The 13654-nt window shown below is 35.9% G+C and overlaps 1 protein-coding gene across 9 annotated transcripts in view; it reads right to left on the bottom strand.

The window, feature by feature from the left end:
• The window catches only part of LOC118201469 (semaphorin-1A-like), a 407500-nt gene that overhangs the window by 46815 nt on the left and 347031 nt on the right, over nt 1–13654 (bottom strand). For all 9 annotated transcript variants that reach the window (XM_085819221.1, XM_085819222.1, XM_085819220.1 and 6 more), the window contains 2 exons: nt 1937–2078; nt 1189–1267 (listed from right to left, as the gene is read on the bottom strand). In XM_085819221.1, coding sequence (XP_085675347.1) covers nt 1189–1267; nt 1937–2078 — 221 coding nt within the window. The remainder of the gene's footprint in view (nt 1–1188; nt 1268–1936; nt 2079–13654) is intronic.

Here is a 13654-nt window from a genome sequence, read left to right as displayed (position 1 = left end):
AAGATTTAATTTGCAAAATAACAGTCTTTGTAATGTTTGTAGTGTTGAAGGCAATGCAAGACATTTCATTGATGACTGCATATTATCGCAACATGTTAAGGAAAAACATGGTAACATAAAGTAATTCTATTGCTGCAGGAAAAAGTTACGATTTGCAAAGGATTTGATGAACTTTATAAATGGCAATAGAACAATACTGAAATTTTGATTTGATAAATTGAAAATTTCTTTGATGTTTTTAACAGCATTTTGGTTCTAATCTGTGTTGGGTGTACTGCGTTAACCATGAGACCGATGATTATTGGCAAGGAGAGTTGCAACACGCTCATATATAGCATTACATTATATATGGTCAAAAATATTAAACTTCACACAAGAGGAGAGAATAAGAAAATATGAATATTTTTTTAATTAGCAATGACCCATTAAGTTTATAAAAAAATTTGATTTTAGTTACAAATGATCAATCAAAAGTGATAGTTTACTTAAAACTCATTGTTTTGTTTTTAATGCAAGGGTAAAACAGATAAATAGCAGTTGGATCTGCATAAAATCAAGATGACAATCTTATATATGTATCATGATGTCATGGATATCCATTACTGCCACTAAATCACACTGTGGACAGTTTTGCTTTTTCTAATTAGTAATTATACACACATTTTACCAATACCTTTACAAGTCTTTCATTTGTTCATTTTTACATAAAAGAAATTTCTAAAATTTTAAAATATTCCATTATTTGAGCTTTCCAGTCAGCTGAATGATAGCTACTTGGGATTTTACTGAGCACGCATTTTATTTTGGAGCATTACTGCATAATATAACACCCATGAAATTTAACATTAAGAAATTTAACAAATTTAGGTTGACATAAATATAAAACTCAATTAGTTTTGAGGGTTGCCAGTATTTGTTGGCCTACAGGAGCTGCAGGATTTATAGGCTAGCAGGAGGTAGAAAAAAAAAAGTTGATTTCTATTCAAAATCTATGTTAATCCACTGTTGCTTGTTTGCTTAGTTTTAAAATTTACAGTGGTATGTTTCTTTACCAGTTAATAGCAACTGTAATTTAATATTCATACATTACCCTATTATTACAGGCACATGTAAGGAAATGACTGTCATAGACCTATTTAATAGAAGCATGCTTATCTGAATTAAGACAATTAGTGTATGAGTACTTACGGTGGGGTAGTAAACACAGCATATATCAACTGAGCTTCTTTGCCACTGTATTTTCCAGTCACTACATTTGTTGTAGACTCTGGATAAAATTGTAAATATATAATCAATAGTGTATACTTGTAAAATAACATTAAAATATAAACAAATTAATCTAGGAAAGTGAAAGCAACAATGTAGTACACTGAGGAGGGCAGAGATACATAAATAAATGTATAGCACTTATAACAAATAAAATAAAACCATTAAGTAAAGCAAAAATGTTTACAACATTATGTGAACAACAGTACAGTAGGGTAACAAATACAAAAATGAAAGAAATTAAAGTAAATGCACAACAGACATATAGCATACTTATTAATGAAACAACAATTATCACATATTCTGGTGTATAACATGAACCTATAATTTCAAACTACATTTATTAATTTTTACCCGCAAAATGTGGACCCCCTTTTTTTAAGAAGAAACATACATATATGATGCTCTTAATTTTCGATGCCATTCATTCAGATTTTCCCCAAGTGTTTCATTTTCCCAAGTGATTATATTCAGTTTTCCCCAAGCGACTTTATCGTTTGCGCCGGTAAAATGGGAAAAGTACCCAAAATTGAAAACTGCCGATTTACTGGGCTCAATGACTATGCATCATTTAATTTAATCAATTCAGTTAAATTTGATTAAGCAAGGCTTTATTGTAAACAATAATATATATAAAGAAAGGAAAAAAACTATATGTTAAAATACTTACGAATTTCATTAAAATAGAATGGAAACTCTCCAGGAATAGAGCAATTCAGTCTGGCTTTTAAAAATGAAGTCCACCTATTTCGAAACTTATGTGGTCCACCTTTATCTTTGGTGCAGACCCTTGCAACTCTTGAATAAACAGTCTAAAGTTTGGAAAAAAAATTAGGGTGTGAATAATTAGCACATAATAAAAACAACTGAAAAATATTAAGGTGAATATCTGAAGCATATTTCAGTTAAATATCTGAATAAGTCAATTCAAGTCAACTTCTGAAAACATTTAAACATCAGACCTTTTTCTTTCCTGTGAGATATGGTTGGTCATCTGATTTCTCAAAGCAATGAACATCAAAGCTTGTGAAATTCACAGACAAATTTTTAAAGTATATGGACCCAATTCTATGAGCAGTTCCATGGTGGGTGCGGCAACTCAGTAAGGGACGTGAAAATGTTCATGATAACTAACGAAGTGGGCATCCATTTCTGATTGATGATGATTTGATTGCAGCAGTTAATGTGAAGATTATGGAAAACAGAGATGTTTCACCATAATGACACTTTTTCTGGAATTTCCTCAGATTTTCAGGTCACTTACGCATGAGATTGTGTCCAAAAAATTGAAATTCTGAAAACTGTGCTTGGTGGGTACCTCACAATCTGACAGAGCAGTACAGATTGAAATGTTTAGGGCAGTGCTCTAGACTTCCTAGGGTGATATCTCCTTAAGCTGCATTGTGTGACGAGACCTGGGTGTGTAATGTAACCCCGCGAATTCAAACTGCAATCAATGGAATGGAAGTATGTGTCATCGTCATTACAGATGAAAGCCAAGCCACTAATCACGTTTCATAAATTGATCTGTACAGTGTTTGGGAATCGACATGGCTGGTGGATTTCACAGCATGCGGACAAACAGGCAACACAGTATGTTTTGTGAGATGATTACAAAACAGCATGAAACAAAATAGAATAAATACTGCGGCATGCTTTGGAATGTAATTTTGCTCATGCATGACCACCCACACTGCATTAAACATAACAATGCCTTACAAAGTTGCGATGGGAAGCTTTGAGCTTCCTACCGCCTGGATCTCACACCAAGTGACTTTCCATCTTTTCAAGCACCCGAAGTCCTTTCTTGCTGGCAAGCAGTTCCGGATGATGACGAGGTCAGATCTGTTGTTAACCAATGGTTATGATTGCAGGTGGTATTGTTTTTTGATGAGGGCATCCAAACACTTGTGTCCCACTATGATTAAATGCCTAAACAATAGTGGTACTTTGTCAAAAAATAGACTGACCACTGCTGTTCATCATTTAATAAAAGTTAATGCCAAATGATTATTTCCTTTTTTTGGGTGGGGTTGTGTGTGTGTGTGTAAGTTGCTAAATATAACTTAATTTCTGGATTACCCTTGTATTAGGGAGCAGAATTAAATACACTAAGACCCCGCTTAACGCGGGGGATACGTTCCATCAAAGTAGAGCGTAATGTGAAACAGCGCTAAACGAGGCTATCTTTACATGTAAATATTGGGGTTAGGGGAAGATGGCTAGGAAATTGGTTAGGTATTAAATTTAAAAAGTATGTTTTTTTAATAAAAATAAAACCAAACATTTATTTCTTAAAGCCCAAATTAATACCACATTATTATTTCTTGCAAAAATAAAAACAAAATATAAATAACAAAACGAATATTCTTAAAAAAAAAACAAATAAAATTCTAAGTCAGTCATATTTAGTTAGCCTTCCGCGTTTTCAGTGTTCTGCCTTTTTGTGACAAAAGCATCTAATGTTGTTTGTTTTCTTTTGCGTTGTTCTCTTAAAAGTTCTTCATAAACGGATAGAGCATCTCTAACACCACGCCTTACTTTTGAGCTCCTGTCAAAATTCGGATCATTTTCAATGAATTGATCCATTATTTCAGTTATGGTAGACAAACTCCTTTTTACAAATGCCATCGAAAGTTCTTTTTGCTCTTCTTCTGAATCACTGCTGTCAACATTTTTGTTTTCTTCTTGTTCAGTTAATTCCTTGAGCTCATCATTATAAAGACTAGCCGCTGCTTCTTGAATTATTTCTTCAACATCTTCCACATTTACCCCTTCAAAATATGTCTGTACAATACCACACCAAACAAGAAATACAAGTACACTCTTTCGGATATGTATTTGAAACCTATCGCTGCATAATATTTCGGGGAATCCCCGTATGCTGCGAGCGATTTCGTGGAATCCCCGGGTTGAAATAAAAGAGCGCTAAACCGAAACAGCGTTAAGCGGGGTCTTACTGTAATTCCTTTAGTAAAATTGAGCACAGCCTGGTTATGAGCTCGGTATACCACAGTTTTGGATATTACAAGAATGTTGATTAAATTTATTTATGTAATTTTAATCAACATTCAACACCTTGCCTAAACAAACTTCTTGCCTAAAGAAATAAAATAACTCAAACTATTCCCAAAGAGACATTAATGAAACAACCTAACAAAATCAAGCTAGATGACAGAGAAAAAGATGATTCCTTTAAATCAACAAACACTGGAAGCCATGACTACACTGAAGCACACATTTTGACTTGAAGCTCAAAAGGTGAAAGTCTACAGCAGATTTTAATATACATATTTACTTATTTTTAATGGACTACTCTTGTATTTTGCATTCTTCAGTTATATAGAATCTTTTCATTTTTCTTAATTTGTTGACTGAAATGTACTGTAAAAATTATTGGGTGTACAAATAAGTTTTGAAAGGAGGTTTTTTTTTTTTTTTTTTTTTTTTAAATATTTTGAAGCTTTATTCAGAGAAATTGGAAGAATGTATTTTATTCAAAGTATTGCCCATTGTTAGCTATGACTTTCCCCCATTTTTCAGGTAGCATACGGATTCCGCGTTTAAAAAATTCCTCATCTTTTGAGGCAATACAAGAACCGACCCAATTTTGGCCTTTTTAATATAAAGTACTGCTCGGCCGAGCCATGAGTCATTGACTGGAACAAGTGGACGTCAGAAGGAGCAATGTCTGGGGAATACAGCGGGTGGGGTAGCACATCCCATTGATGTGCCTCTCAAGTTTCCTTGGCGACTTTTGTGGAATGTGGGAGAGCATCGTTGTGCTGAAAGATCACTTTGTCATGTCTTTTGGCATACTGGGGATGTCTGAGCTTCGATGCTTGGCTCAGTTGCCTCAACTGTTGTTTGTAACATTCTGCACTGATGGTGTTGTAAGGCTGGAGTAGCTCATAATAGATCACTCTGAGCTGATCCCAGGAGATGCACGGCATTAGCTTCTTGAAATGAATATTCGGTTTGGCCGTTGAAGTTTGATGCATGGCCGGGCTTACCGCACGATTTTCTGTGCTTTGGGTTGTCATAGTAGATTCATTTTTTGTCCCCCCATCACGATTTGATCTTTCCTTTCAATCAGTTGTTCGCACATGAAAAAAATGCTGTTTGGCGTCTCTTAGCTTGAGTTGACACGGAACCCAATTTCCTTGTTTTTGCACCATACCCATTTCCGTGAGACACTTTGAAATCACTTGCTGAGTCACTCTCAAGATTTGGCTCCTCTTAAGTTTGGCATGAATCTTGGTCCAATAAAACAACTCAGGGTCTAAAAACTTTACTGGTCACATGTTCCCCATATGCTTCATACAGCAATTGATATCCATCACCTGTACTTTTCTTCAAATAAAAACAAAAAAGAACCACTTCCCGCAACTTTTGTTTTGTTGGTACAAAGGTTTACATGGGTTGAGCACAAAGAAAATTTGTTGTTTACACTTCAGCAAAATGAAACGGACTGATTTTTAGACGGAAATGCTGGCACCTTAACATGAATATAGTTACAAGATTGTCTGATGATAACATTTAATACTAGTAATGCCATCTTATGTAAATCTCTCAAAACTTATTTGTACACCTAATACTTTTGAAATCCAATATACAAACAAAAGTGTACAATGTTTCTAATCTAAATTCTACTTAAAATTATAACGTAGGTGGGTAATATATGCTTTTGTGCAACACTATTCTGTGTAATAATAAGGAAATGCAGGGTTAGCAAGAAATAAGTTTCCCATTTCAAAGGCTCTAAATTTGAACTACGTATAGTTCAAATGATACACTTGACATTTAATTAACAAAAAAAAAAAAAAAAAAAACTAAAATCCACTGGTAGGTTGCGCTATAACATAAATGGTATTTAATTGCTTTAACATAATTCTTTGGATTGTGCACAACATGCTTATGTTACAAGAAAAAAGAACTTCTGGTAAAATTGTTCTAGAACCAGCAGAACTCCTATGCAGCTGTAAAAGAATTCCAGCATATTAAGCAGATACAAAGGTATAAAAGACAATGCCTCCCCGTGCTCTACGCAAAATGATAAAAAAATATGAAACAACTAGACAACTTTGCATTCTTCTAGGTAGAGAATAAAAACAAATTCAATCTTTTAGTGACAAAAATGTGGCTACCACAGTCACTGAAGCCAGCAGTCAGTCATCGCATGATAATGTGAGTGTACCAGTTGTTTGCTGAATATTGGATGTGTTGTATTCAACTGTACAAAATATCTTACGAAGGATTTTTATCAATACAAAATCAAGCCTCTGCACCTAATGTAGGATACGGACTTAAAGGTTCGTAAAACTTTTGCACTTTAGTTTCTTGCTCGAATGGTGCATGACTCATTTGGCCACGAAACATTCTGTGGGCTGACTTTTATCTCAAAGGGTAGGTTAACACACACAACTGTTTAGACAGTGGAAATCCTCAGATTATTCAGGAACAACCCTTGTGGCTCTATAGCTACCTCTACTACTAGACCGCATTTTTTTGAAGAGATAACTGCAAATGAAATCCAAACCTATTCTACAACAACATCGTGATATGCTGAGGGATTTTGTAATCTCACAATTTCAACAGTAAGGATGCCTTCAAGACATCATTTTTATGCAGGTCGGTGCACCTCCTCACATTGATCGTTGTGTAAAGCAATTGGGTACTTTTCCGTTTCGCCGGCGCAAATCTCGCCAAGCAGACTTTATTGGCGACAACATACAATATACACATAAAAAATATTAAAAAATGTTAGTTCTAAGAATTTTTTTATTTTGAAGGCATAGACATTTTAATATCGTTTAAAATTTTGTAAAAAGCCAATAAATAAAGACAATAAATTTGTAAAAAGACATTAATTTAAGAATTTACTATGCTTTCATGGTTCAACATCCTGATTCGCCGATTCATATCACGGGGACCCCAAGTGATCTCATTTCACGTAAACAACGATATAAAAATCTAATTCTCTGAGTAATTATCTACATTAATTTCAAGTTAAATCTTAATTTGGAATTGGGAAGTTTAAACGCAAGAATTATTTCAATTCGTACGAATAGCTTACTCAGAAATTATGTAAAACTGCAGTTCTTTACTTCGCTAATGCATTCTAATTAGAATTGATGAATTTAATCCTCGACTTTGCCTTTTCTATATTTTCGGCTAGGGTAAGCGGTGTGATTGCATCTTAATTGACTTAATTATCATGAGTGGCCTTAGGGCATAAAATTGAACTATGTGGTAAAAATTCTATGTAATTGTATACCAGTATTGAAAGAAATAATCAATCTGATAAAACATGGCTTTCACTTGTTTTGAAAATTAGGCGTAAAAGGTTACCATGGAGGATATTCCGTTTGGCGTCAGTTGTATCATTATTGGTGACTTTATCGCTTGCGCCGGCCAAACGGAAAAGTACCAGCAATTGCTAGGACAGCATTTCACAGACGAACAGGTGATCAGCTGGCATTTTTCAACAGCATGGCCTCTTTATTTGCCAGATATCTCCCACTGCAACTTTTAGTTGTGGAGTTTCCTGAAGAACAAAATCTACTGTGAAACAAAAGCATTTCTGCCAGATCTGAAGGACAGCAATTAGCTCCATGTTCTTGATATTTCGGCATTCACTCTGTTCGACTGTGTAAAATACGGTTCTGCGATTACAGTGTATTGTTGAACATAAAGAGGAACATATTGAGCAATTATAATGCTACCTTTTTATATTGTAGCGATTTTTGAACCGTCAGGTTTTTATTATTGGTAGCGTGAATAAAGGTAAGTGTTAAATTTCACAAATTGAATTTTAAGGTAAGTTCAACTGCTTATCATAACAAAGTAGTTTGCTTAGCAAAGTATTTCGTTTACAATAGGAAACGATAATCACTTGAGTTCAAACAGAGGTAGCGGAGAAAAGTCCTTGAGGAAAGTCTTTGAGGGTCCGGAGAAAAGTTCTTTGAGGGTTTCTTTTTCCGCTCTTGACAGAGCTTAGTAGCGACTCGGGACGAGCCGTAAAATACACAAGAGAGAAAGGGGCTCTCTAAAGCTTACCAGCGACTCGGGAAGAGCCGTAAAATACAAGAGAAAGGCTCTCTCTTCTCTACGCAACGACTGCGTATTCTGCAGACTAAAATCTCTCTAATTATTTTCACTCACTGTTTTTATGTCCAGGTTTTCTGGGCGTGTCTTGTGCGTCTGCTGCAGTGATTTGCTAAACGTCTTTTTCGGAGCATCTCTCCATTGGTTAACAGGCGCTGATTTGTTCTCAGATACTGTCTTGACAGCCTGAGAAACTGAAATTTTCCGTGGGAAAATTCAGAACGTCTTTTTGGAAGGTCTAGCTAAATTATTTCGAGAAACAGGCAGTTGGCGACAGTCTATCGCATACACACAATGGACACTCCACAACCCGTGAGAACTTGTATGAAAGTTTTCTCCTTTCGTAAAAACAATATGCTTTCCGCACTTTGTTGGGGGTCACGTTCGACCTCTAGAATTCGTAAGTGTCATCAGGGTGGTCATCTGGCGCCCATTTGAAGTCTCTTTTTCCCAGACTTCGTGGGAGCCCGTGGGAAAATAGCTGACGACGTTACAGCTATAGATTCCTTCCCCCTTCGGAAGAACTTCTCTCGAGTTGAAACAAAGAGGAAAGTTCTCCTCAGCATTTCACTAATTTAAAAATGACCCGAAATAAACTGTTCTCTCGATAACATTTTCAAACACACCTTTACAGGAACACAGCTACGTTGATTAATAACAGTACTAGTAATGTCACTATTGAAAAGTTCACATATAAGTCAATAAGGCATTAACTTTAGAGGCGAGAATTAATGGAATATTTAAAATCAGAATCACACATATATATATATATATACACACAGATTACAATATGCTTAACAGGAAACAAAACAAGCTGTATATTAGTCTGGTATAATATTTATAAAAAAATGTATAAAAATACATGTCAATAACCGAACGAGAACACTCATACCCTAGCACAGAGTGTTTCTCTAGATGACTCAGCCCATCGACATTACTTTAGCCTCCCTGGGTGATAAACAACCTCAAAGTTGCAAGGCTGCTACTGTACTATAAAGCTAAGGAACACAATAAATCCTAAGTAATTCTAAAAGGATCAACATTCAATATACAAATACAAAGTACTACAATAAACAAAACAAACAAAAAATTATTGTACTCAAAACAAGTTGTCGGCTCCTATTGGTACCTAATTCAGATAAAATCTCAATTTATTTGGTGCGTTTTCGCACCTATGAGCTTTCATTATGTCTGTGAGTTTCCCACTTATGGCTAAATATTTTGTGTTTCTATCTTGAAAACTACTTTGCCAGTGATCTGTTCGATTTCGATGTTCAGTTTCAGATTTCCGAACAGCACATCGTGAATGGAAACGCTCCGGGGGTCTTCCTGCACTTCTTTCTTTCCGAGTTCTTTCTTCCGGGATTCCAGACAAAAATTCGTCCTTACGGACCAGCGCTTTTTTCTTAGAAATGTTTCGCTTTCTTCGTAAATCTAAAGAAGTCCATGCACTTCGTGGGTTAATGACCGCTTTTGTTATCTTGATTTGTCCATTTCTTGACCTGTTCTTCGAACGGTGAGGACACTTCACCCTTTCTTTGCCTCGGACATTAGCTGACTGGACGGGGAAAATTTCACCCTCCTCCTCGTCATTCATTCGCCCCGCTGGGCGCTCAACTTCTTTGTTCTCTGGACTTTGGCTAGGGAAATTTTCTTTCCTGCTGCAAGCTTTCATTTGACTGCGAGTCATAACAGCATTGATTTTATGGAACTGCATTTTATTCTGTTCTATCAATCGGGCAGTTCGATTTCCCAGCAGATAACATTCTTGATTCAGGTCGGAGCTAATCACTGCGGCTTTAGTAATGACTTTCCCAAAGTCCTCTCCCTCTAATTCAATTCGAGCCAAGGGTAAACACCAGGGATGTAAATCTAGCGGCTGCTTAACCCACACTGTCTCTCCTAGAAGTATCTGATGTGTTACTTGGTCCCATCCGATCAGATCGATAGTGGAGCCAGTATCTCGGAGTACAGGCATTTCTCGATTATTTACTCTCGCTATACTCATATAGGGAGCTAGCCATGTATCTGGAGATTCTGAAGTGCCTAGTTTGTTTACAGCTTCAGCGGCCTCTTGTCTTTTTAACCGAGGACACTGAGGTCGGAGATGACTATCTGAATTACATTCATAACATCTAGGTATTCTCCGTTGTTCGAAAACACTTGACTTCCATTTCTCCGCAGTTTTTTCTTTCGAAACATTATCATGGTGACGTACTCGATCTGAAAATTCTCTTTTTTTCCTTTCGTTAATATTTGAATCCTGTTCGGTATTTTTAGTAAAACCTGTTGTTTTTTTTACGGACTTTCGTACTGCTTCATATTCGTCTAATTTCTTCACTAGTTCAGCAGAAGATATTATACTCGGCCACTCATCCATGAAGTGTTCGCGAATTTCGCTGTTTACTCGACGTTTAATTTGATCCGTAAACATTAAGTCTTTTAGCGCATCGAAATCTCGTACGTCTACTCCGTTTAACCATTCATCTAGATAGTTTTTTAACTCAAAATCAAAATCTTTATCTACCCGCACGACGCTGGTGTTGAACAAATTTGACGCGGAACGCCTCTGGGTTCAACTTAAACCGCTGCAAAAGAATTTTCTTTACGTAGGAGTAATTATCTAGCTCCTGTTCCGGCTCTCGTAGAATAATAGAAACAATGTCCATTGGCAATAGAGCCATCAAATGTGACACCCAGTCTCCTTCCTCTACCTTCGCTTTGCGAGCCTGACGCTCAAACATCGCTAAGTAAAACGAAATATCCGATGATTTGGGATTATATCTCTGCACTAAATTTTGCAACTCTCTCATAGATCTTGGAATATTATTTTGAGAATTTTCTCTGCCATTATTGGCGTTTGTCAACCTTAGACGTTCTCTCTCCCTTTCCCTTTCAAGTTTACGCTCTTCGGCTTCTTCGAGTCTATGTTGTTCGATTCGCGCTTCGATAATCGACTCTAGTGTTGCCTCGACGAATTTTTCGTCATACTGAGGACTCTGTACAATGAGGTTTTTAAGATCTTGTATTTTTGCATTTGGGGGAACTTCTAGACCTAATTCTACAGACAGATTTATGAGGTCTTGCTTTCTACCCTTGCCAAGATATGACATTTTGCCAGTGACAAAATTTTAAATGATACAATAAAATAAAACTAAAGGTACCAGTTTGTCTACTCTGAAAGTTTCACACTATCCAGAAATACTACAGTAAAACAACATAGCAATGCAATTTATGGTATGTATGACATAAAATATGTACCATTAGCAACATAGGAAAAAAATTAAAGTAAATTAAGCATTTCTTAAATAATCTGTTGCAGCTTAACTCATAACCATACTTAATGCAGTATATAAAAAAAATTGCTAAATACTTATTGGCAAAAGAATATTAGTCACAAAGAGCAATACTTATTGACTCAATTTACAACTGATGTGTGCTTTCTAAAGGTTGAAAATACTATTATAAAATTCTCTACTCATCAAAAACAAAACATTTACGAGTAACCATTTAAACATGTAATTTCGATACACAAAAGACAAACTCCATTAAAATGCCTCTTTAAAAAGATAATGCCATATCAACTTACCCATTGCAGACAAAAAAAAAATAACAGCTCTTCTTTCCCTCCTTTTCTATTTGCACACGCGATTCAATGACCGAAGAAGGAAACCAATTGAACAATAGTCGACTGGGCGATTCTTCTTTCACTAAACACCGAAAACACTTTCACTGCACAGAGGGTGGTAAACACCAAACGCGAATTCACAACACTTCACTCTTGTCTGGACTTCTTATGTCTTGTCTTTACACCCGAGGGAGAATTTTACTTCACACTCTTTCCCAGGCACTTCCGGAACTAGTCTTTGTAGTAGTTGATTCTTCCTGAACGCTTCTCATCGATGATCCCTTTCAGCTGCTGGTTAAACTCTCCAAACTTTACTGCGAAAGAATTCTTTTCCACTGCTAGAATCGGCTGATTTTGAATGAAGATAAGAACCGGGACGGTTCTCCAAAACGATCACATCTTTGTTTGTCTATTGGGTTTTTACGATCCCACCGCTGCCACCAATTAACACATACCTTCTAGCTGTAGCGATTTTTGAACCGTCAGGTTTTTATTATTGGTAGCGTGAATAAAGGTAAGTGTTAAATTTCACAAATCGAATTTTAAGGTAAGTTCAACTGCTTATCATAACAAAGTACTAATTCAGAAGTCAAACAACAAAAATCAGCGTTATACCTACAAAATTTTCACATGACTAGTTTCGATGGTTTTACCGAACCATCATCTTCAGCTGCAAAACCGCAAATGAACAAGATAGGAAATAATGATTAGATAAGAAAAGAAAGCCTGGACAAGAATAAGCAAGTGGCGCCATCTGTTGGCGAAACCAGAACTAAAACATAATTTCTCTAAAAGCCGAAGGCAAATTTGGATTGGAATTAGGATCGTTAACTAGAACAGAAAGATTTTTATGAATGTGAAATGCCTCTAGAAAATCCAGTTCTCCAATGGAAGATGTTTTTTGAATAATTTTGGCAGCAGAAAAATTGAAAGTGTGATTTTCGGACCAACAATGTTGAGCAACAGAAGACTTCTGTGTTTCCTTTTTTCTAACATATGCCTCATGTTCTTTGACGCGAAATTTTAAGGCTCTCTTAGTTTGGCCAATGTAAATTAAACCACACTGGCAAGGAATCCTATAAATACCCCAGGAATTCATATCCGGAATGGGGTCCTTGAGTATAGAAGTTGGAATTTTATTGATGGGAGAGTAAACAACCCCAAAGTTAAATTTCTGCAAAATATGTGCAACTTTATAGCTAATTGATGGAAAGAAGGGAATGACAACAGAATTTTTATAATCTCCTAAAATAAGAGTGTGGCTTTTAGTGTGTTGAGATGAGAATTTTTTAACTGTTTGATTAATAATGTTGGGTGAAAAGCCCCTGTCAATAGCTATTGCTTTTAAATAATTTAGTTCTTCATCAAGGGCTAGTTTGGAGGAGCAAACTTGAAGAGCACGGAAAACATAGGAATAAAATGAAGCTAACTTTTGTTTAGTCGGATGACATGATTTAAAGTGTGGTGGAAGGCAAACCGATGAAGGTTTACGGTAAACTGTAGTACTGAAGTTGGATGTGTTACGTGTGACCAGAATGTCGAGAAACGGAAGAGAATTGCAAGTCTCAAGTTCAAAAGTGAACTGAATAGCAGGATCAATAGAATTCATTGTTGAAAGAACTTTATTTAAATCATCTTTATTACCTTCAAACA

The sequence above is a fragment of the Stegodyphus dumicola genome, chromosome 6 (assembly GCF_044657685.1).
Source record: "Stegodyphus dumicola isolate Sdum_Otavi_A_Nest chromosome 6, ASM4465768v1".
In the NCBI taxonomy this organism is placed as follows: domain Eukaryota; kingdom Metazoa; phylum Arthropoda; class Arachnida; order Araneae; family Eresidae; genus Stegodyphus; species Stegodyphus dumicola.
The sequence above is the reverse complement of the archived record's forward strand: the minus strand, read 5'-3'. Positions and strand labels throughout refer to the sequence as shown.